Genomic DNA, 25,808 nt, shown 5'->3' with positions numbered 1-25,808 from the left:
GACTAAGTGTGCACAGAGCAGCCATCTCCACCAAATCAGTGTCTAGATAACAGAAGCACAGACAGCCCAGTAAGACAGGCATAGTTAGACTGAAGAAGTTTAATCTGCACAGTCATGGTTACCGCTGTGTGGGACATCAGCTAGACAGACATGCTTCCTTTTTCAAAATCACCTATTTATTTCAAGACTAGTAGCTGTGTATTCTCTAGCCGGAGAAGAGAGGTGTGCATACAGGTGCTTTCCAGATACAATTTAAAGAGCGAAGATTCCAGGACTTTTCCTGTTTGAAGACGGGCTTTCAGACATTAACATTAGATCACAACAGCAAACTACAGTATTTCATTGGATTTTTTTTTCTAGTTTTGAGTTATTATAAACATTGTTTTGACTGCTGAGGCAGGGAGAAAAATGTGCTACTCCTAGGAATTGTCAGTCACTTCCTGAGTGGGATAATACTGTATGCTTTTGAAGCCTTTCAAAGTACTAAAGAAACAAAGTGCTTTCCAATCAATGCAGGTTTTTTATGTCTCAAAGTTTACAGAATAGTTTAGTTATAAACTGGCATCTTGGAACAGCTTTCGAGTAAAACAAAAATATTTTGAGGAGAGCTTTCAGGAGAATATACTGTTCTCAAAACAGAGAAACAATCAAGTAATCCAATTGAAAAAATTTGCTTTTTCAGGCCAACTTCCTCTTGAGCTAAGAAATCCATTTCTTCCAGAAGACTGGACAAACAAATATGAGGGTGTTTACATGTATAGATGAACCTGGTTAGCCATAAAAAATGAAAGAAATCTACATTCTAAAGCTTAGCTTGTGCTTTGTCCTGCAGAAAAGCTATCTATCCATTAAAAACAAACAAAAAAACCGGATGGGGACAGGAACCAAAGCACACATCAGTTGCCACCAGCTATCACCTTATTTGAACTGCTTTGGAAAACTTTACGATGAACACAACCCCCTCTTCCGTTTTCCAATATTGGCTGAAAGGTCGTGCATACAGCATTAAGTCCCTGTTTCCAAAATTTAGCATAGAAACTAATTTTCTTTTAGAATCCTCACTTTTTTTTTTTCATATTCATATAATTTTCCCACTTCAATTTTTTTTTTTATTCAAAAGTCCGTATTTTAAAAATAAACCATATCAAACAATTGGATATAAATCACTACTGCAGGTAGCCCTGACAAAGTCAGGAAGAATAACGAATATACATTTGTACACAATTTTATTTATATATCTGTGTTTTCTGTAAACAACTGGTTTACTTTCCGTGATAAAGACTAAAGTAATTCATAGTCCCCCTAAGAGGTAATAAGAGGGACACCCACTACAGAATGCCTCTTAAAATTTAAGATGAATAACAGATCTTCAATATTATGCATTACCATTTAACTGGGAAATGCAGACTACAAGACCACAGAATTAATCAAAAGCTTTATATACTTAGTTCTCAAGGGAGCTTCCATTCCACATTTAGATCTTAATTATCTGAGTATTTTAATCACTGTAAAAAGGGAGATGAAGCACAAATGCCTTCTAGGCAAATACAAAGTTGTAGCCAAACAGATTAATAAAACACAGAAGCAAAAGGAGAAGTAAGACTCCAGATTCCCATATCGCACAATTCAAGTTTATTCCATTCATTCTTGCAACACAAACTTAAAAATACAGTATCATTTAGCATTCTGATGTCTATGAACCATGATAATGAACCCAACTGTGTCAAAACAGTTAACAATGGTGAAAAGAGGAAGTCAAATATCAAAATGCACAGAGCACTAATTTTCTTCCATCACTGCGTAGAAAGATGATTGTTTATCCATTTACAAAATATAATTAAGACAAGTTCATTTTGAAATTTTGCATGCAACACTGCAATTGCTTGACCTAGTACACTCCACTCTTACCAGCCTCTTCTACTAATAATTCAATGTCATATTCAAGGATAAGTTCCATTTAGCTACTATATTCCTTTTCCAATTTGCTCCCCCTTAACAAAAAGGAGCAGAGGGTACAAAATCCGAAATACATTTTAGGTTATACGTTATTCAGCACAAGTTTCAAAGGAAAAGGTTTAAGAACAGAGTGGATTTCGAAGTGTATGTGATTCCAGTCGGACAAAGTATTTAAATGTTCTTTAAAGAATGTAAAATAATTTACAGTTTGGTATTTTCATCTAGTTAGGACCTACTCAAAGATACAGGCACCCACCCATTACTTTTTCCCCACAATATAATTAACAAGAAGGGAATGAATGAACAAGCCCAGTTTCTAGAGAATTACAAAAAAAATTTAGCTTTTTTTTTTAATCCTGGACAAAATGATCAATCACCTCTCATGTAGTGCAAAAAGCAAAAGAGTATTTCTTCTTTACAAGTCAAACATTAAATGCCATCTTTTAACGAACTGGAAAGGCAGCTTGGGTGTATATTACAGCCAAATTAATACTTGTCTCACTGAAGTTTGTTTGCATTTTTTCCCCTCAAGTGAAGTAAGAAAAAAACAAGGTGTTCACATAACTGTAGAAAAAGGGAGGCAAAATTACCTCAGTGAATCACCGCAAGAGTTAGTACAAAGATGATGTTTCTTTACTATTATAATGCTCACTGAAGCTAGTTTAAGGGAAGTGCAGTAAAGAATACAGAGAGAAAAAACAAACACTATGGCCAGACAACTTGACACTAATCAATACAAACTTGAATAATCAAGTTTTCCACATAAAAACAGATTGCAGTTTTCTAGACTAGTACTTTAATAGCTAAGTATTGACTAGCATAATATGGAGGCAAATTTATGCCAAAGATGGTTACTTTTATAGCTGAATAGTTAAACCTATAGTCTGTGTTCAAACACTACTACAATGACATGACAATTCAGCACTGATCAGAGATAAGATCAAAGAGTTCTCTTTAAATAGTCATTAAAAGCACTGTTCACCAAACATGCTTCATCTTTTATCAGCAGCTCACCAATTGATTTATCACTTATTTCCAATCTTTCTGCTCTTCCTCGACACCCATATCCAAGAAGCAAAAAGTAATTGCACTGCACTGTTGATGGCCAGAGTTGATTGTTTGCTCCATTGTTTTCCTTATGGGATATAAATGTACATGTATGTGTAAATCAGTTTGTTCTCATTTTACAATCTAAATGCAAGGCTTTTTATAGCTGAAACATTCAATAATAATATGCAACATGATTCAAGTAAAACTAAGTCTCCATTAAATATTTATGAGTTGTAGTCACCAGCCTATTTCTACATATCCTCTCAATTTCAACAGCGATATCAAAGTAGTATCAGCTACTTTAATGAATTCAGCATGAGATACTATATACATTGTTTTCTGTATTCTGTATATGTTATCAGAAAGTTTGAAATCTGTTTTCAAAAAAGAAAAAAATACTTATAGTTTGTGGTACTCAATTCTGTTTAAAAAAACCTGTTGTTCAGTCTTGGGTGAATCAGCATTCTAATGAAAATTCTCAAGATGAAAGCCAGAAGCTCAGGCATTCCTGAGGACTATAGGATGTGACAGGAATCTCTAACGTAATTTCTTAAATACCGTCTCATGAGTTGTCAAGGCTCTCAATAGCACTGCCATATTTACTGGTACAATAAGTCATATCTAGAAGTCAATGGTTAATGTGGTTTGGTTGTAGTGGGAACTTTCAGAACAAGCCCCATGCTTTAGTAATGAAATTTAAGAGGTTTGTTCAGCCAATAATGAGGCACCAAATCAAGGATACCCACAATTACTTTGCCTTCCCCAGCAATAAGAGCAAGTGAAGCTTTCAACTTCTAAGTCTTTCTGTTCTTAACATCTCAACTTAGAAAACTCCCAAGTATTTAAATTACCAGAGAAGTTTAACAACTATATTCACCTGACATTTATGTCTAAATAATTACTGTTTATTTTGCACGACTTGATTATCTTTGCATACAAAACAGCCTGGAGCTTTTGCATGTGGATAAATTTTATGCTGACATACTGAATAAAGAATAAATTCTATCTTTTCTAGTCATTTTTAGAAATAAGTGCAATGATGTTTTTAACTTTCTCAAAAACAGTTGTTTTAAACCTGTCTTGGACTAGAACATGCAAAGGAAAAAAAAACCTCAAATACAAGCATCCTAAACTATGTTGGCAGATATTCTGGAGTGTAACACCATGCCTCAACTCATCTTTTCTGGTTTACTCAAGAGTCAGAAAAAATATTAGTGTGACATCCAATTAGTCAATAAAAAGACCAGCTCCAATAACTAGTATCAAAAGTCCTCAAAACTGCAACGTAAGCTTTAGGCAGAGGAAGAATAAAGCTACCCAGAGAGAAATGAGAGGAAAGCAACCCAGCCACCTACATTACTACACTTCAGATTATAGCAGACACTAATAGCATGGGACTATTGTCCCCTTCACAATTAGTTTCAGGTACATAGCACAGTACTTTCCATCTAAAGTAATCTTCCAATGAAAATCTTAGTACTAACCTAGAAGGTTTACAAGCCAAAAATTCAAGATCATGGTCTCTCTTCTTCTGTTTTCACTAGAAATGGGAAGAGATTGTGCACTGAAAAGGAGTCCTAGAGGGACACTGCTCATAATTGTTTTCAGCCCTCTCCAAACAGGTTATCTTCGATACAGGCCCCTAACTAGTCTGATTCATAAAGAATTTCCCTCCCCCCAAAGTATTTAGCTGAAGAAGCTGGAAGATGCAAAGAGTGACAGACAGGCAGCAGTGTGAGGCCACAGGAGAGACATTTAAGATATCAGTCCATCCGTCACTGAAGAAGAGTTTTGATTGCCTGGTTGTCAGTGGCTTCAAAGGCAGTTAGTCCATCTGGGCCTTTCACAGTCTTATCAGCACCCTGTAAAGACATTGAGAAGGACTGTCAATTCATAAAGTTAGGCTGTGTAAGTATCAAGCACATCACAACAGTTACTTAACTTGGATAATTACACTGATTAAATTACAGCTTTTCAGTCCAGTACGTGTTTTCATTTAGAAACCAAACAGGCCACATTTACTTATCGAACTATTCAGCATGCAGCTAAACTTCAAACTTCATAGCTAGAAAAAAAGCCAAGAAACCTTTGTCACAGAGCAAGTTTCAAGCTCAACAATTTATCAATTAACGTAGAACAGAACTATAAGAATTTGTATTCAGTAACTATTCATATGAATGTAAAAATTTTGTCTCATACATTTCTACGAAATCTATGGTGCAGCATCTTTTTCCACATTCTGAATTGGTTAACAAGACCTTTCAGAGCTTACATAAAGTGTTTTCTTTCTATATCATAACAGATTACATCCATCTAGCATTGTGCTTCTCTTCCATTTTAGAAGGAAAAAAACCTTATTACTACATGGAAAAAAAACGAAGTCATTCTAAATGAAAAATTGAACAACCTTTCTGAATAAGTTTCTGAATAAGCTATGCCTACCTTAAAAACAACTAAACAGAATAGGGAGGCATTTTATTTACAGATCTGGTATTACTTCACGGATGATAACAAATGTACCAAATGGGCAGGAGGGTACCAAATGGGCAGTAGGAGAATGGTAACCACAGAAGCAGCCCCAGTGCCAGAAATGTGGAAGAAAAAAAAACACAAAAGCAAAGAGTGATTAATTAGTCATGTTTGTTTTGAACACTGTGTAGTCATATATGTAAAAGTAAAAACCCAGAGTAAATCATAAATAGGGTAGTTAAATAAATTAAATAAAAGGATAAAAGTTAGATAATATAGAACTACAGAGATCAAGACAAAGATGTTTCCTGAAAATAAGTTAGATGCCAGAATAACTGCTCATGAAAAGATATGCAATTCTCACTTTAAAATGCCTGCATTAGCTCAATCAAATGACAGGAAGAACACTGTGGGTACAGACATGCTTCGACAAGAACACGTGCTGAAGAGTTCTGCCTTTAGTTTGGTGTATAACCTGTCTATAAAATACAAATTTCTTCTCCAGTACATTAAAGGGAAGAAAGTGCATAGATTAATTGTAAAGGACACATTGTAAAGGACACCCAATAATTCTCTAAGAACATACTGGACCTAGAATTTCAAGAGCTTCTTTATTGAGAAAAGGCTACACACACAAAAACCAGCTGAACTTCCACATGTAATACCTTGTTTGTTCCCAAGACAACTCTTGCCGCTACAATTCCCACTGTAATTGTTCCTAGTACTTTGGATCTCACCTTACTGTAACTTGCTGCCAAAGAGGGAAATATTCCACCTGCCATTCTAAGGAGATGTCTTTACAGTATTTTTTAAACACAGTAGTGCTCATCCTGTAGTCCACTGGCCAAACTGACCCTGCTTACAGCCATTTACCTCCTTTTCAGCTCCTACAGACCCTTAGCACAAGACATCAGCTGAACAGACTGGTGGCAGTCAGCTGTTGGGCAGGGAGACAGGTTTCTGCTATAAGTGAAAGAGCCTGTGAAAATAAAATTGTCTTGAACTCCAGCATAAAATTCCATGGAGGTTACTAATAATTGCAGTAACTCTTTACAGGCTGCTCACATTCTCCACGCTTTTCAGACTGCAGAATACAGGCATGTGTTTTGTATGTAAGCAATAAACCACTGCAGTGACAGGAGTGATAACATTTACCTTTCTCCTCTTACTATGCAACGTCCTTGGACAGAATGGTACACTCTGTATGCTGCAGTATCACTGTTCTTTTGGGTTTGAACATGAGCTGACTTAGTCATTTCCTGGGGACAGACCATTTGGTCAACACAAACACACCCTTTGGCTGAAATCATTGAAACCCAATGTTTGTGAGATATTTTCCACTAAAAACACCAACTCTCCACAAATGTACTGCATTTATAGTACAAAAGCTTAACTGAAGTAACTTTTAACACAACTTTAGTATAGACTTAGGACTGCTTTTCTCCCTCAGGTACGTTTGTACTTCAAAACAGCTAGACATGATAGACTTGAATTTCTAAAACAGCTTTATTGAACGTAGGATAAAGGTCATGACCACCTAAGAATGGCGTAGTTTATTAAAGTTTAGGTTTAATAAAGTTTAATAAAGTCAGTGTTCATAAATTAGGAGAATAGCTCTTTAGCTACGCAGAAAGATTCCTGCCTGCATTCAATAACAAGAAGAAAATAATAAAGTTCAGGTCAAGAGGACTTCAATTTTCAGAGGTACAACACTGCCAGGAAGCAAATTTACTTTTATGAATTTTTCATTAAAGTGATTCCACAGCATTCTCTACTTCCCTAAAGTAAAAAGGTATTAACATCTTCTGTTTTATGTTCTCTTGCTTATGTTTCCTTCCTTAAAATGTGTATATACACACACAGACACACACTCTCTTTGGCAACGTGAAACAGAGCAAACATTCTTGTTTGTTGTTAAGATACTGTCCAAAGCAGAAGTATTAAAAATGCTCTGAAGGGAGCGCAATAGCTACTATGGTACAGTTGCAGTTCAGAAAAATCTTGAAAGTGGCAGGTAGTCAATGCAGAGCTGTTCAAACCCTGTGAAACTCGAACTGGTAATGCTTGATGAACCTAGCTAATAGAAGACTGGTTTACACAGCAAGCAGTGGACTTTCAGGATCAGTTTCCAGTTGAAGTCACAGAGACAGACGTCATCCGGTTCAAAAAGGATGCAGGTGAATTCTTGGAGAATGCTTTTGGAAGTGACTTCAGAAGACTTCTGAATCTCTAAGTAGACATGCAAGCCTCTAAAATCCCCAATACGAGAGGAATAAATGAACAAATGTGTTCAAGCCCAAAATTTTTCTCAAATGGCATTGATCCTGCCACTGTCAGAGAAAAAAAGGTGCTAAATTAAAAAATATGCTATTGAATTAGGTGACACATTTTTAGTAGCAAGCAAAGATCAAGTTGTCAAAGACCAAGTTGTATTGGATATTTTACAAAAACAGTAGAAGTATTCTGAAAGATGAACTGTGCCACAAATAGCAACCTCCATTAGAAGTAGTCAAAACTGATTAAATAACATCTATTGTAACACAAAACTGTCTTTTATCTTTCGTAATGTAGGAGAAATCTTTTCACATTTAAAACTCAAATATAAAACTCATATTGAAGAAAAACATGAAACAATTTTTATATATTTCTGCTTTTTAAACAAATACCTCTGCTATCTCTGCAAAAACTAAAAGCAAACTGAAGTACAATGACTTATGTTAGCTATTAGTGCACATTTTATCTGTTATTTTGTTTTGTAGAATGCTTGCATCTTTACCTTGTAAACTAAATTCTTGGTACTTAAGACAATTCATTTCCAACTTCGTCAAAAACTACTGATAATTCACTTCTTCGCTAAGAGTAGAATATCCTTAATCTTCTTTAACATTAATAATACTGAAAAGGCAGAAGTGAAAGAACTGAACACACTATATGACAGTTCTGCTCTACTTCAAATTCACTATATGCTGCAAACCACTTCACTGTTTAAAATGACCAGGAATATTTTTAAGTCTTAAAATTCTGGAAGAAATATGTTAAAATTAGTTAAAAAAAGCTACTGTTAAGGTAGCATCAGGCCCTATCTTAGAATTTAAAACAAATTGCTCTTTAGACTAAAGCTAATTACTTTCATGTTGTTTTGTTCTCGTTTACTGTAGTATATTTTGGGCAAACTCAGATCAGTTTTTGGTATCACTCTACAAACCTCCATAGGTCTCTTCTTCAGCAGGTCTATGGTATGATATTCCATCTTTTTTCATAAATTTTAAAGATATACCAAGAATTCCCCAAACTGGTTTTGGGCTATATAACTGTATAACTCAGGCTTAGTAGTTTAAAAGTGATTGATTATACAAAAGAGCAGTTTTGTGGGAATCTGATAAATGGATTCATCAAAAAGCATGTTTTAAGGATATATCAGAGGTCGAAATACTGTAACCAAAATAAGTGTTTATTAAAAGAGCATGCCTCAGTTCTGACCTAGAAGGTTTATGCTACTGCTGACAAATTTAAAAATTAACTTAGAAATTAACTCTTAAAGATTAACTCATTTACTTTAGTAAATTCAACCATCCCTTACTGAGGGTAACAAAACCCTGCTTTATGAATTGTGTATTTCAGTGCTTGGAGTCTTTGAAACTTGAGAATCAATGACACTGTATTAGTAGTTACCAGTAACAGTAGGTTAATTAAACTTTTTGTAGGCTTATCAAGCGTATATGTAGCAGCAATTTAGAGAACAAACATTAAAATCTTGTTCCCAAATGGAAGATTAAATCCTTTCTAATGTACAGAAAAGTTTCGTACAGAAAAGTTTCAAGTACAGAACACCCCCTCCATGCACACACTTAAGTACATTTTACAGTTCTATGATGAAAAGATGATTTCAGACTAGCATTAAAGCTTTAATCCTTAAATGTCTGGAAGGATGACACTATTTGAATATTGTATACATGCTAACAAAAACATCTAAGTTTAAATTACCTTATTATCAATGTTTTGGATTAGCTGATATTGGACAAACTTAAACCATCAAAGAAGGCTACAACTGTGCTGTGGTAAAAAACATTTAAATCCAATCCATCTAAATCATCACAGTAATTGATTATGGCTGATCACTACAATTAGCACAACAATTAGCTTGAACACACTCAAACACTTAAGATAGTAAGTTTTGAAGCTTTCAGACTGTATTTAAATTTCTTATAGTATAATTCAAACTGAGCACTCAAGATTCCAAAATCAAAGCATCTGAACAAGGTATCAGGAAGTCTTCACTGAAACATTAACTTCAGAATAAACTATGTAAACACAGGCACTTTTGAGGAAGTGCCTTTAGATGAGTACAATACATCTACTCTTAAACCATGTTAGGTATTTACCAGTAATCCTATACATGCACTACAATTGAGAGAGCAAAGTCAGGTAACTTTCTTTTTGTTTTAAATAACGCAAGTCACGTTGTTTACACAGAATAACCATATGTTGGTTATATCTGATTTCTCATACAGGAAAAAATGTCTGAATTTGAATATCACCATCAATCACGGTTATGTGTGAAGCTACAGTTCAAAGTAGATTCATCATAAAAGAACAATCTGAAAATGTTTTTGCTGTTTCACAAGTAGAAGAAAACACTACAAAAATAAAATGGTGGTGGTTAAGCATATACAACCACCACAGCAGGTCATAGCTTGAAAAAAATAAATCCTTGTAATCAACTTCAATACTGAACAAAGGATTTACCAAAGGGTAAAAGCAGTTTATAGAGTTGTGGCTTTCTGAAGCTGAAAAAGTTACTGTGTCAACCTGCTAGAGTACTCATTTGTAACCACTAATAAATATTAAATCACATTTCAAATACTTCCTGTAAAATCTACCAGGAAATTCCACTGCACGATTTCTCCTTATAGTACTTCACCACTTTTGATGAATGTTCTTTCCAAGGTCAAATCAAATGTTATGGGGTTACCTGCCTTTCACAGATCACCACTCTTTAAATGCTTGCAGGGATTCTAAGAAGAAATTTGGAGCTAAATCCCTTGGTTTAGACAGCCCTTAATACCCTTCAAAGACAGGAATTTGAATACTTTTATCCTTCAATCATCCTACAATTTCTGAAGTGTCTGCATATACAAGGCTTACATGGCAAGGTTTGGTAGCAGGAAGGCTGCAGGGGTGGACTGTGAGAGTGTGGCCCAGCTGCCCCATGTCAGGTAAGTGCCAGTTCCAGCCAGCTTCAAAAGGGACCTGCCGCTGGCCATAGCTCAGCCATGAGTGGCACTGGTTGTACCTCTGGGAGAGGCTGATTTAAGAATGGAAAATTAAGAAAGGAAAATCTGCTGTGCTACAGCTGCTGGGAGTGAGGAGTGAGAAAACGCAGAGAACCAGCCCCGCAGAATCCAAGGTGAGTGCAACAGGAGGTGCTCCAGACACAGAACAGAAGTTCCCCTGTGGCTTGCGGAGAGGCCCCTGGTGGAGAAGGCTGTCCCCCTGCAGCCCATGGGTCCCACACGGAGCAGATCTCCATGCTGCAGCCCGTGGAGGAGTCCCCGGTGGAACAGGTGGATGTGGCCTGGAGGAGGCTGCAACCCATGGAGAGCCCCCACAGGAGCAGGCCCCGGGCCGGAGCTGCAGCCTGTGGAGAGGAGCCCACGCAGGAGCAGAGGGTCTGGGGGGAGCTGCCGCCCATGGGGGACCTGTGCTGGAGCAGTTTGCTCCTGAAGTATTGACCATTTGGTATGGGTCCGTGCTGAAACAGTTCTTGAAGAGTTTCAGTCTGTGAGAAGTCCATGCAGGACTTCCAATTCGGGAAGGACAGCATCCAATGGGAGGGACCCCACACTGGAGTAGGGGTAGAGATTAAGTTTTATGGTCTGACCGCAACCCCCATTCCCCTGCTCAAAGGGAAGAGGTAGAAAAGGGTGGATAGAGAGTGAAGGTGCTTTTAGTTTCTCACTGCTCTAGTCTGTTGTCAGTAAGCAATAAATTACAGTACTCTCCCTTATGCTGAGTCTGTTTCACCCTTGACAGTAACTGGCAAAGCGTTATAACACACAAGATTAAGGAAGAAGCTCTACGCTGCAGTTTTCATAGTATTCCAGTTCTAGTATATAATGAAGTGCTGCAGGACCTCTAGGTAGTTATGAAAATGTTAGCTATTTCATAACTTGAAGCTGTGGTGGACAAAACAACTTAATGCATTTGTAATAGGAAGGAAGGAAGAGGCAGGAAATAAGATCTAGGAATTATAAGTTCATCCAGAAGTAATCAGTTCAAGTTTCCTCAAACGGTACTAGAAGAGGGGTAGCAGCATGGCATACCGTGTTTTCAAGAGGAATATTCTAGACTTTCCTACCAGTGAAATCCCCTCTCATTGAGCATACAGCTACAGCTTCTTTTTCAAGTGTTTATTTCACTTCACTTTTCACCTCCTTAAAGTCTCACCTCACCTACAACTGTTACTTCCTATACAAAGGCCAAAAACTTGTTATTAACCCAAATTATTGTATATTTGGATTATTTCTGACTACCCTACTTTTTCATAAAAATTTTCAATATTTTTATTTTCATTGCTAAAATGAAACAACCAAAAGCTTTCTTGCTGTTAGAAGATGCAAATATTTCATTACAAGTTCAATACCCAGGCAATGTGACCATGCATCCAAGCAACCTGATTTCCTGTGATCAGGTACTTCCAGAGGCTTCCCCGCATAAGCTGCTAGCCAAACATAAATCTAATACTGCACAGTCAAGGAATATAGATTCGTATGAAAACAAAGAAAATACAGGTGTGGCAAAAAGTATGCCTTGAGTAACCTTTAGCCTTGAGCAACTTTTTTCTTAGAACAGATGTCCTAAGGATGCATCATTCCTTCAGATATGGAAAAACAGCAAGAGCTGTGTTTTATACATGTTAAAATTTTCCACGTAGTTCCTCAAGAATAAATATGAAGTGTGGCAATAGACAGAACAAGACCACTTGAGCCATTGTAAGTGATAGGATGAGGCAAGTGTGGGTATAAAATATACTAATGAGGCAGCTAGACAGACTATAGCTTCATTCCTCCCATCTGTTCCATGTCTTCTATTCTCAAGTTTCAGCTGAAGTTCATCCAACCCCTAGAAAAACAGTGCCACAGAGACAACGACATAAACAGTTAGTATAAGGCAACAAGCAAATATCTGCCATTTACAAGGCAACACAGATACAAGGTGAGCAATAAGACAGGGAAAAAATGGGCTCTATTGCACATTTGCAAAGACTGCAACAAGAACCCAGAAGACTACCCTCTGGAACAGGTATGTCACCACCGCAAGAGCGCTGCAAAATTTCCCAAGGCAGCAACAGAATTGAAACTGAAGGTATTTCCATTCCATCTTGATTTGGCATCAGTGTTTTCCTAATCCCATAAACTAATGCAAGCAACTAAAATTTAAAACAGAACAAAATTTGGAAACCTCAATTTGCAGAAAACTACAGGAAATTAACTTGCAACAGGAACAAATGAAGAGGGTCAATGCCAGGCCTATTGTAAAGAAGCAGTTAGAATACACAGGTAATAATATTAAATGACTAAACAGGATCGCCTGTTCTGCTGGCAACTAATATTTACATTGGCTGAACTGTAACACAGAACTGCAGCTTCACCTTCAATGGTGAATGCTGGTAGACAGCATGCTCATTATTCCCTCTCACCCTCTAGAAGAGATAATATGCCATGAAAAAAAAAACATACAAACACTCCTTCAGTCTTATGTGACTGAAACTACTGCAGAACATCACAAATTGAACATCTAAATATGACTTAGTTATCTGGTTATGCAAAATGTGACTTCATGTTAGCTATATGCTACAATGCATTCAGTAACAATACCTGCTTAGTCTTTTTTCATCTCTCCCCATCTCCACAGACCCATATCGATCCTGACAAGGCTACCAATGAGGCTGCTTTTTGTAAGATCTGGCTAGATTCTTTGTCCATTTCTAAATGCAGCCACGTGAAATAATTCTACTGATCTACTGAAATAATTCTACCGCTGGTGATAGCGCAGACTGCTTACGCAACTCAATGTTTTCTCTTGTCATACTATATTCCAATGTTTCAAATTCTGAGCTGTGTGGAGCCAGCAGTCTGAGTATGGGCTGCTAATGATTCCTGGATAGACAACCAGATTTCACTAATCAAATAAATCATTTTCATTTTAGAATGTCTCACACATTCAGCTTACATATGTGCAATAAGTATTAGCTAAGAACACCAAAACAGCCCTTATTAAGAAATAAAAACAGTAACAAACAGTGCTTTATCACAGGAAAGCCTTTTTGAAAGTGACTTGCAATTCCACAAAACTGCTGCTTTAAGATACAACAGTTGATGCAGTGACTTCAACTATTAGCACTGTCTACAGAAAGTTATGTTTCTGGTAAGTGACACATACATTAAAAACTTTTGCGGAAACTGAGTTAACAAATTCAGAGTCAGTGTAGGTCTCCCCATTACTTCTTAGATTAAGTTCTTAGTAGTGTCAACAGTTTCTATTATGAGCTTCGCAGCTTGCATACGTTCCTTGTAGAACTGCATGATCACAAGATTCAACAACAAACAGCACATGTTTGAAGCAACCTTGAAGCAACCCAGGCTACTTCAGCTTAAAATCAAGAGGCTACTCAAACCACGTCAATTTGAGAGGCAGTGATAAAAGATCAAAAATATAAATATTTCATCAGCCAGCCCATGTCAACGGAAACTAGCAGATGTGATACAACACCTAGGCCTCCATGAAGAAATCTGAAAACTAATACAAGCTTTCCCAAGCTATCTAGTATCAATAGCATTTTTCTAATCTCTCATCCTAGACTAAGTTCACGTTCTGCATATCTTTGTATGATTACCTCATATTTATGACCATTCAACTTCACCAATTCCAATCAATTTATAGCAAGGATAGAGATCAATACATTCTCAAGAACTGAGAGAGGAAAAAAAAGCTGATTCAGGATGGATTTCAGTGCCATCACTAACTGCAATCCATGCATAATTGTTATTAGATACCAGAAAATTCATGCGTGAACTCAAATTTTGAGGCATTCACAGGAAACAAGTTCAGAGCAACTTATTTAGAATGCAAAGCACTTCAAAACAGAAATGGCAAGAAATACACTGTGTGATAAAGGAGATCTTTCGTAATGCATATATGTCAATAATATGAGTAAATATATAAATAACATTTAAAATCTCAAAACTTCGGATTAGCCCTACCCTCAAGGCCTGTATTTCCAATTTCATTACAAGATACAATCATACAGAGCCATATGAACACTGCTGCAAATCCCATTTTGTATAAAACCATACAGTAAACAAAAACTATGTAGAAATCATGAGGTAAACTCACTGAAACTAACATATCTTTTAAACTAAAACCTCTTGGTTCTCTAAAAACTTGGCAAGTTTGTCTTAACTCTAGAAATTACTGTCACAGTAGATTAATCAACAAGAAAAAGCAGTCATGGGAGTATTAGGTATTAACTTAATTAACAGTTAAAAAACAGTGGTCACAGTAATGTACTGAATCTGCCAATTCCGTACAAAAAAATTTAAGTTTTATATATTGAAAAGCTGCACCTCTAGAAGCGCTCTCATAATACACTCTCCCCGAATCAGAACCTTCTAATACTGCACCAAGTGTGTTTAACTGAATCACTAGATGTTGCTTTTTTATGTTAGCAGTTTATTGCTCATAGAGGCATGGTACCAAACATCTGTAAGTCACCCTAGGCTGTAAGATGGAGATAGTATTACAGCAATACGCAGAAAATTAAACATTTGTCTTGGCTACTGGCATCTAAGGCAGAGAAAAAGTTACTGTCTTTGAATTGGACTCTTTCTGGATTGAAGAATGAAGGATTTACATAGTACGTGCACTTCTAAGACATTAAAATCTTTCTAGTTATGGACCACGTGGGGCAATCTGTTGCAAGGGACTATTCTCAAAGGAAGTCCTCACTACAGAATATAAAAATAAGCCTTCTAAGCTAGCAGTATGTCCAACATCGTGGAACAAATTATCAAAATTGTATGAAAATTTACAAGTCTGCTTCTGAACAAACTAAATTCCCAGAACTGAGCTTGTATCAGAAATTACGTTGAATCAGACAACAGGACATAAGGACAATAGTCTGTATTTAAGCAAGCATTATATACCACTGCTCTGAACTGTGTTAGAACAGCAGCTCAGAAAACAAGAGCCTAAGTCTGTTCATTTAAATTATTATATACTTTACCAGTAAAATAAACTAAAGTTCCATACACACCACGAAGACAAATGTTGAGAAATTTAAGAATTCTACACTAGCTATACACAAATTCTTTTCTGTACATATGTTAAGTTTCTTTGGTCCTAAATGAGGGACTAGTCCTTTCAACAAATGTAAAAGACCAATATAACGTTTGAATCCTAAATTAAAAGTCACAGCATTTCTTCACTTTTCTGACCCAGGCTAATGTTAGTTATCTTTGTGAAGTAGAGATAAAATCCATACAGTGCTAAGGCAGTTAAGGAAAGCCATTTTACCTTGGAAACTAATGTCATGCATAGCACGAAATATACATTCCTTTGTCTGAATAATTTAAGTGGGTTGACATACTGCAAATTCACTGTTAATCTTCTCTCTTCAAAGGAAAAGAGGTATAACAAGAAGGAGCACTTATGGAGACAAAACACTGCTTGAATTAACTACTGCTTTGTAAAATTGATCACCTTTGCAATATAAATCAAAAGGAGACCAAAACCAGATAAGTTTATTCTGCTCTGGACAAAATTTACAAGCTCTATAGGAAAGAAAGTTTGCCACCTTCCTACTTTTATTGCCCTCAACCTATACTTCTCAACACTGATGGGTTTTCATTCATCTCAGAGAAACAGAGGGAAACTGCACCTCTGACCAGCTTCGCAGTGGACATATGAGACACCTAAATGGCTACTCCAGCAAAATCCCACTTTTCTGTCCGCTGAACAAACACACTTGTAATCTAGCCTGATGTGCTGTTAACTTTTCATTCAAAGCTCACAATAAATACTCTTTTAGTGGTTGTTATTACTTTTGCTACGCTGCAGAAGTCCTAGAACATTTTCTTTCAACTATCTTTTCATTACAAGAATATCCTTTCTCTTTTTTAGTAAAATAAAAAACATTTGTTTGATGTTTCGATCTTAGCTGGAGCAGCAAAATCTTATTAAAAAATCATAACAACATACTTCACTAATGGGTAACTTGTTCTAAACATTTGTATCTCACCTTTGACAGAAGCAATTTCACACAGGAAACATGGCCCTCATAGACTGCTGATAAGAGTGGTGTAATATTATGTTTGTCTGGAGCCTGTAAATTGAGACACAGTTATTTGAAACAATTTCAGACAGTATTAAAAGGTTTCTCTTAACTTCATTTTGTTTTTGTCAACAACAGAGTAAAGTTAAGGGTTTAAGAATATTTCCAGAAATGCATTCCTTCAGATTTTTTTACTCTGCCTTTTAAAAATAAGTGTGTTTAAAAATCAGTCAGGGAACAGCACGATAGCTCTTCCATCAATCTACTTGGTATTCCAAAGTTCGTCTACTTTTTTTTTTTAGGCCAATGATAAAATTTGCAAGGTTTCAGCTGAAAAGTTTTGCCCAGTTTAAGAACAGCACTCCCCATTCTCCCACTTTTCAGACAGTCTGGCTTTAGAAATCCTTTATGGCCAGAAACATTCTGTGCTTTCTTCTCCTCTCTAACCTATGATCCTAGAAAGAGTAAAAAGTGTAGCAACAGAAATTTTATTTTTTCATCCATTTTGTGCTGAATTAGTAAAACACCTGAGGAACTACTAATCTTTCTAGGCACCGATGAGAAAATTCAAGCTGTTTTGTTAAGGTCTGAAGCTAAAATGTCTTATATATTAATTTTAGGCAGGTATTCTGAAGCATGGCATTTGGGGTATATGGTTAAAGTATATAGCAACTTCATGGAGGACTGTTTTGAAGTGCCAATACTGCTCAGCCAAATCTTTTCACGACACAAAGCCATGCATGTCAAGCTACAGCAAAATGACAGTTTGTGCAATAAAAATGTCTCAAATCAATAAAATAAAAAGGCAAGCATTCCCATTTAAACACAGCTGATCCTGCCCCGGCCAAGGACGCATTGCAATGTCTTCTGAAGTCCCTTTCAACAAATTTAACATGCATTTCATTTCACCCTTTAGATATGATTGCTGGTTCTATTTTTCTAATCATCAGCAAATGAAATTTAATTTTTTGTAGATACAGCTTTTCCTAATGTGTTTTGAAGTGTTAGAACATTTAACAAATGTAATTTTAATCTTCTAACCTTTAGGAGAACACCTGTCAGGCATTCTTAAATGAATCAAATTGCTGTTTCATCCAACTCTTCCAGTAACCATTTAAGCATTTATACCTATCTCGTATGTGGGAGAAAAAGAGACCCTAAACTGTTTGTAAATTGATGTACATACATTAATATCAGCTCCTTTCAATAGCAGAAATTCCAGAATCTCAAGCTGTCCACAGTCTGCTGCATAGTGAAGAGGCTTCCTCCCACCTTCAAGTGTCCGGTTGACATCTTCACCCTTCAGTGTAAACAAACACACAAGCAAAATTTAAAGTTATCACACCAAAAAGTCTTGAAAAAAAAAATCTAACAACTTCAAATACACCAAAGAATGTTCTATCCAAATATTTAAGTCATTGCCTAATAAAAATCAAAATTACGTTGCTTGATTTCCTTTTTCTCTTCACCTACACATTTAAAACTACATCACAGCCTCGGGTTCTCCTTCCACACTGAATTTCAGGTTTAGAGAGTGCCCAAGCGCCATAGGTAACTTGACAACAAAAAGTCATTACAGTATGTGGAAAATGCCCATGTTTGCTTGTTTTGCTTCTCCTACCCCTAACTGGGATCTTATTTATCTGGCTACTCTAAGTTACTTTCCCTGCTTTTACACATGCTGAGGTGTTGCATACTGAGAAGCTACATGTACAGAAATAAGTCAGCATCACAACTACTAGCAAGTGAGTATAGACGCTCCATAATCCAAAAAGCAATTACAAAACTTCACTCTTATAAATTGCATCCACTAAATCTGTAATATGACACAAAAAGGTCTGAAGGCAGTTAATCAAATCAGGACACAGGAAACTATATTCTAATGCCCCTTATAATAGTAGATTGAGGCATCCCTTAAGGTGCAAATTAAATTTAATTCAGTGAATGCCTAATTAGCTTTGTTTCTTCATTCTGGGTTGTGCAACTAAGAATAAACTGATTTAATGCACAACAGCAATGATAAGAAGTTACTAAACACCAAATACTGACAGGCCATATGGTAAACTCTTGTTCGTTTGTGCAAGTGAGATAAGTATTTCAGGTCACAGCTAAATTTAGCATCTTACCTCAAGTTTTGTGTCTCCACAGAAAAACAATCAAAATTTCAGCTGCAGCACCAATTCATATTTCTCTATAGAACCTCTGCAGTCTCCTTACTCCTGTCTCAGCTCTCTTCTGAGAGTGGAAGGATAGACTATTAGAAGGAAGTCTTTTTCTGCACTTGATGTTCTATATTGTCGCAGCCTTATACTGCAGGCCAGTCAACAAGAACACCTTTCCTGGTGTTCAGAGTTCTCCTCTCCTTGCCAATAGGCTATTTGACTCTTTCTATAATAAATCCCAATCAAAGTCAAAGCAGCACAACAGTGTTTAACTTCATGTGTTTAAATAGTATACTTCACATTTTCTGGTCTCAGAAATCAGGACTTTGCAAGAACATTCAGTAGCATGAGAGTTTCAAAGTAGGACTTCAAAGTAGTAGACTAGGGCTTATGAAGCATGTTGAACATCAGAAGAGAGTTAGTTTTAATTAACTTTAAATAGCTTTATTTATAATTTTCAGAACAGCAATAGGTTGTACCTCTAAACAGCGTCCACCACAGCTTTAGCTACGGATACTCACCACAGTACAGTAACACGTAAGATACTAGTAAGGCTACTGAAAGTCTAACTACCTTTGACAACTTCATTGCTGTGCAAGTCCTGTGATGCAACTTCTCCCTTACTTTGCTGAATTTCAGTACAGATCATTGGCTGGGATATGTTAACAACTGCGTTCCAATAAAAAAAACACAAAACAAAAGAACCCCACACTCATCCAGATCACGGTACACTAACAGCACACAAATAGCCTCATCAGTCTGAAAAGCGCATAAGGATTCTGCATACTTTGCTTGAATAGGGAGTTAAGCTCTACTGATTTGTATTTGCACCTCACCACTTTTCATCAGTTTAAAAACAACTGGCATTTGAATAGCACATGTATGCAGATAATACCTGAAAACAGGCTCTGAAGCATCTAATGTCTGCCACATGTGAAGACAGGGTAAATAAGGGGTAAGGGAGAGGGTCATGAAAGTTAACTCTTGGGACATCACATAGTAAAGCTTCATATTCAAAAAGTTAATGGTCAAAAATGATATTTTGTACTTTAGAATCATCATGTGTTAAGATTAAGACAGTCCAAAGCTCCCCTTTAAGTGTCTAAATACTCAGCTGCTTGGCTTACGCTATAGGATATCTTTCTTTTGACAGAATATACGACAGATTCTTCTGCTTTCTTCTAAGCTAGTTGCAGGAAAAAATCCTGCTGGACAATGAACTTAATCACTCAAACACCAAGTTTTCCAGGATTCCTTTAGAGACTGTTAAAGCTTGCTTATAGGCAAGTACTTTGCAAGAAGTCTCCAAACAAAGATGTCCCAAAAAGACACAATATGGATTTGAATACGAGCACTAAGGAAGTGTATTAGCAGCATCCAAACACAAACTATAGCACCAAAATGTTTCAGCCTGAATTAACGTAACCAAGATACACTATCATTTACAATAATAAATTGATGAACAAAAATGTACTCCTGTAATAAACAAAGCCAAATATCCATATTTTTCGTGTTTGTGAAAAGCCACTGTACAACAGCCCACTGGATGTTATAAAGCTTCATTTGGCCTTCCCCATCCCCAGTCTAAGACACACAGAAGTAGGAAGGAAAAACAAATCAATTCACTTCATACACAAGGATCAAATCCTATAACAAGTAACTGCTTTAAATGTAGTTTATAACATTTCAGAAAAATTGCAGGATTCTTCATAGATAATTTCTTTCTGGCTTTTAGATCACCTGCTTACACTGCATTCTCAGCTAATAGAATGTGAACATCAGAAAGGACACAACCGATACAGAGCAGCAGTCTCTGGAGTGGGGCGCACATGCCTGGAGGGGTGTGCAAGATAATCTACTGGGGGGTGAGGACATTTTTTGCACCATAACTGAGGTGTAAAAACTGTTTATTTCATCCTTATCACATCCTTTAATTTCTGTTTTGGGTCTTACATGCATAATATATTAGCACAGTAGTACATGTATATAACTTATAAATAAAAAAGCAGTACATTTATATAACTTATAATCTATTAGTGGTGCTTGTTCAATTTTTTTTTTCCACTGATAGGGGTGCATAATCAAAACACTATGGATACCACTGGTCTACAGTTCTATCCATACACACGGAAACAATAAGTGAACTCTTTCAGAGGGCGATGAAACTGTTCCAACGAAAGTTTTACAGGCTAAATAATAAACCCTTAACCTTACCCCCCCAAATTATTAGAATTAAAGACCAACTGTTATAAAACTCAAAAATATTATTGTTCCACTTTTGCAGAGAGAAAGTGCCTTTAGGCATGGAAATGTTGACTTTTAATTGAATTTCAATTAAAGATATAAAGCTTCAATCTTAATGTACACCAGCTGCCATTTATGTGCTTAAATAAGTCTGTACATGTAAGTTTCATATAAGATCACCAATAAAGTGGGAACATCAAAAGACTGCTTGAAACCTCATGATTCAAACTGGCATTAGGCTGCTGCCAAAGACAGCAGTCACCACAGCTGCAACAATAAGCTTTTTACTTGGCTAGACAGTGATGTGGTACATATCTAACATCCCAGACAACGTTGTCAAAGATCATCTAAACAAGATGCTGTGCTCCTTTAAACTTTGAATGCACAGCCCTGTGAGTATTGATTTTTGTCTTCAGTGGATGAGCACTCCACACTGAATTTTCTTGTTCTGCCATTTGAAGTATCCTGGTTAGTAAGCCAGGTAGAGATGTTGACTTGTAGGCAGATGGGTTCTCAGTTTCAGAGAGGTCAGCCATAACAGGCCATATTTTGCGCAAACACATTTTATCTATACAGTAGTGTCTAAAAAATGAATGAACAGGTACTAGAAAATTCAAATATTCACAACTGCAAAGAAATTATGTATTGTAGCTATAGCAACAAGCTCCAAATCCCAATTCACGTCTTCACAGGATATGAAGAAAGTTAGAGTATAAGGTCAAGACTTGGGTCTCCTCTCTAAGGCAGCTCTGGTGAAGACATGGCTAATTATGTCAACAGAATGAGATGAAGAGCTCAGCCAAGCCCTACTAACAGGCCAGGGCTGGAAATAGCACAGAAAGTAATCTCTTATGTATGTTAGCCAAAAAGCATCCCAACAGCTCTTGCAGGAAGTTTTATAAGATTATTTTTGTCATCTTCTGGAGCCTAACAGAGCAGAAACAAGATTAATAGTTATAAGGGTACTTTGAAGGAAACAAATCAGAATGAAAAAAAGAGACATACTGACTTCAAAATAAAATATACCTTCACTCAAAGGCCACACTGCTCCTGAAGAAAGGTTATTTCCACTTTCTGTAGTGGGCCTACAAATTCACTAACAATTGTGCAGATGCTTGTGCAAAGCTGGGGAAAGGAATGTGCCCTTGCAAAGGGAAACGATCACTTCTTTTAATAACTTCCCAGAATACATTGAGTTCACTTAGTCAGATGTTTGAGATTAAGTCTGGCGTAAACCAGATCAGTAATGTTTTTCTTTGCTGATCAAAGACCTAAGGCACCAACTACCTACTAACATTAAAAACTGGTTCAACACATGAAACATGAGAACCAGCAGTTAGCAGGTATCTACTTTAATCCCCTCTACTAAAATCTGATTACAGGTTAAGAAAAGCCTCTCTGTGAATCTCCAGTTACTATACAAGACGGAATAAAAGAAGTTTACAACAGTCATCTTATGTCCTACTTAGAAAACTCACATACACAGATAACTACAGAGTATTCATTAGAAAGACTAAGTAACAGCTTTAATTGAAAACTACTTACCAACATTCAATAAAAGACAGGAAAATAAAAACTCAAAGCTCAGTTCTAAACACTTAAAAAGTCTTCTCTGCTTTTGAAATAGCTTACAGTTGGGTTCATCATGAAAGCAAGTATCATGTTAACTTCCTGTAATGGTGGAATTAAATCCTTAAAAAGATCTGTTCAAACTAATTTCTTGAGTACTGTCTAAATTACTTATTCTAGAACTTAGTTCTCCCACTAACCTCTATCAAAGGACTCGGCAAACATGCTTAATGCAAAATCTCAGTTTAGTGCAAGATTTTGAATGACAATCTTAGATTGTCAGAAGTAACAGAATAGAATCACAGGAAAAGTGTCAGCACCAATCTCAGGAGATTGTCTAGTACAACCTCCCTGCTCCAAGCAGAGCTATCCTTTAAGTTTAATCAGATTACTTGGAGCCTGGTTCACTTCAACGCTGAAAATAAGAAACACTTGAGACTTTTACGCCACCTTTTCCAGTGCTTAACCACTGCTGCTGTGAAGAATCTTCTCCCTTGTGTCCAATCAATTTCCTTTGTGACCACTGCATCCTGTCCTGTAGCTGAGCACCTCTGAAGTCCAGTTCCATCTTCTTTATACCCCTGCATTTACTACTGAAAGGCTAATATTAATCCCCTAACATCTCTTAAAGCTGAAGAAATGCTGTCCTCATATATCATAAAATCCAAACCCCCTTCAACACCAACACATGGCTCTTCTCTGTCCTCACTCCAGTTTACGTCTCTTGCAGCAAAGAACATCATGCTGAACACACTAATCCAGATGTGGGCTCAGAGGTGCTGACAAGAAGGAAACAACTGCTTCTGTCAAACTTGCTGGACTCTTCTCTCAAACACACTGGATTTGTTAGTGTGCAGGTGGCCTTCAACAATGAAAGGGCACACTGCAAACTTGGTGCAATCTGTGTTCTCTCTGGGAAGCTGTTTCTGACTGAATTAATCCCCAGCTTGTACTAGCACAAGAAAGTTACACCATCCCCAGAAAATGACTCTGTTTGTCTTGTTAAAATATGAGGTTCTGTCAATACATTCCTCCAACTTCTTAAGGTCCCCTCTGAACAGCATTCCTACTTTCCATGTTATCAGCCAATTCCCCTCAGCCTGGTGTTATCTGCTGACCTGAGCGGTGTTTCATTCCACCATTTCAGTCATTGATGAAAATACCACATAGTATCAGCCTCAGGACCAACCCTGAGGTTTTTAACCTCAGGTATTTTACACTAGGTAAATAACAACCACCGAGTCAGAGTGATAGAACCATTTAGGTTGAAATGGACTCAGGTCTCAGTCTGATCTCCTGCATGAAGTAGGGTCCACACCGAATTAAGACCAGGCTGCCAAAACTCTATCAGTTAGGCCTTAAAATCCATAAGGATACTGGTTGGAACCCCTGTTCCAGTGCTTAATTACCAATAGTGGAAGTTTTGTATTTTATACAAATGAAAACTCCCCTATTCCCATCAAGAACAACAACAAAGAAAATCAGAAAAATTACAGAGAGCAATCAGGTTGGTCAGGCACGTTTTGGCCTTGTTAGGCTGTGATGGCTACTCCTAACCACCGTAAAGAGTCTGAAAAAGCCTTCCAGGAGGATATGCTACACAGACTTGCCAAGGACTGAAGTGAGGTTGACCAGCCTTCCTTTCTTGCCCTTTTGGGAGATGAGTATGACATGCTTTTTTGCATGGGAACTATCTATCATTCCTTGCCATGACTAACAGGTCATGGTGGAAAGATGACAAGAAGGCCTCAATGATGTCAGTGCTTCTGGTTGCACACCACCAGTCATATGGATTTGTAGGCACCCATTTCAAGTGATCCCTGACTCTAACCACAACAGAGAGGTTTGCTTCTAACACAGACTCTGAGCTAGGCACAGGAGCCCACAAGGCCTGACAGCAGAGCTTACTTAGAAAGAAAGAGGCAAGAACTGCATGGAACATCCAAGCTTTTTTCTTTTTTTTTTTTCCCCCTCATATAATATCATCACTAGGTCATCTGCAGGCCAGCATATTCCTTGTTCCATCTTTTCTTGCCGCTATACCTACATAAAAGCCCTGGCTGCCTCATGCCCTTTTCCACTTTAACTACAGTGGAGCTTTGGCTTTTCTAGTTCCATCCCTGCATACCCTGGGAAAGTTTCTGCATTATTCTTGGGTTTCAACATCCATACTTCTACTTTTCATACTCTTCCTCTTTGTATTTAAGACTTAAGAGATGAGTTCACTGTACAGCCACACTGCTCTCCTGTCATACCTGCTGGATGTTTCAGAATAATCTGGAAGGGTCTGCACCTTAGCAGCTGCCTTGAGTAAGTTCTGCTAAATTTCCTTATTCTTTTGCAATCCAAGTGGTAACAATGACTTAAATTTCACTGTCTGCCTCTAATGAATATTATGACATTAGCTCATTGAAACACCAAATGAGCAAGTTTAGTCATAAATTAAATTCTAATGCTCTTTATTTTCCAGGCAAATTATTTAACCACAAACTGACGCTACCTTCTAAAACAGCCCTTACATTTTCTGTAGACTCTGATACACAGACTGCATTCCACACCTCCCTTCATCTAGCTCTGTCCACTACCTCCCTCCTGTCCCAGTTCCTGTCAGCTTCAAAAGCATCAATACCTAAGGCCAACTCAGCTAGAACAAATTTATCTAGTGCCACTCAAGCATCCCTACAGCATACTCCAAATGCTTCAACCACAGGCTTACTTTGCAGTGGCACTGCAGCTGAGGCTCAGCCAGCTATTCATGTGGGCATTGTGGTTTCCCAGTAGTTTTGCTCTAGAACATTACTGCCATGCTCTTAATGTCTCAGCTCACCAATTACTTTAACACTCATTTCTTCTTGTGTAACAGTTACAGTACCACTACTCATTGCCACAGTTTGATGCTTTCCACTCCTGCATCAAAATTAGTGGCTGAAGAATGAATCCAATGTAGCAACTAATCAATCTTAGAATTAGCTTGATCATTTCATCTTTCCAAATGAACCTGTTTCTTCATCTGATTCACCACTTGG

The 25,808-nt window shown here is 37.1% G+C and overlaps 1 protein-coding gene across 1 annotated transcript in view; it reads right to left on the bottom strand.

Annotated features, from left to right (window-relative positions):
• Positions 1-1,609: 1,609 nt before the first annotated feature.
• Positions 1,610-25,808, bottom strand: part of MTPN (myotrophin) — a 41,871-nt gene continuing 17,672 nt past the window's right edge. Inside the window, exons 2-4 of the mRNA XM_035551046.1 lie at positions 17,994-18,107; positions 16,775-16,858; positions 1,610-4,868 (exon numbers count right to left, since the gene is read on the bottom strand). Of these exons, the coding sequence (XP_035406939.1) occupies positions 4,782-4,868; positions 16,775-16,858; positions 17,994-18,107 (285 nt within the window). The 3' untranslated portion in view covers positions 1,610-4,781. The remainder of the gene's footprint in view (positions 4,869-16,774; positions 16,859-17,993; positions 18,108-25,808) is intronic.

The sequence above is a fragment of the Cygnus atratus genome, chromosome 1, assembly GCF_013377495.2.
Source record: "Cygnus atratus isolate AKBS03 ecotype Queensland, Australia chromosome 1, CAtr_DNAZoo_HiC_assembly, whole genome shotgun sequence".
In the NCBI taxonomy this organism is placed as follows: Eukaryota; Metazoa; Chordata; class Aves; order Anseriformes; family Anatidae; genus Cygnus; species Cygnus atratus.
Note: the sequence above shows the minus strand (reverse complement) of the source record. Positions and strands in the feature narration are given on the sequence as shown.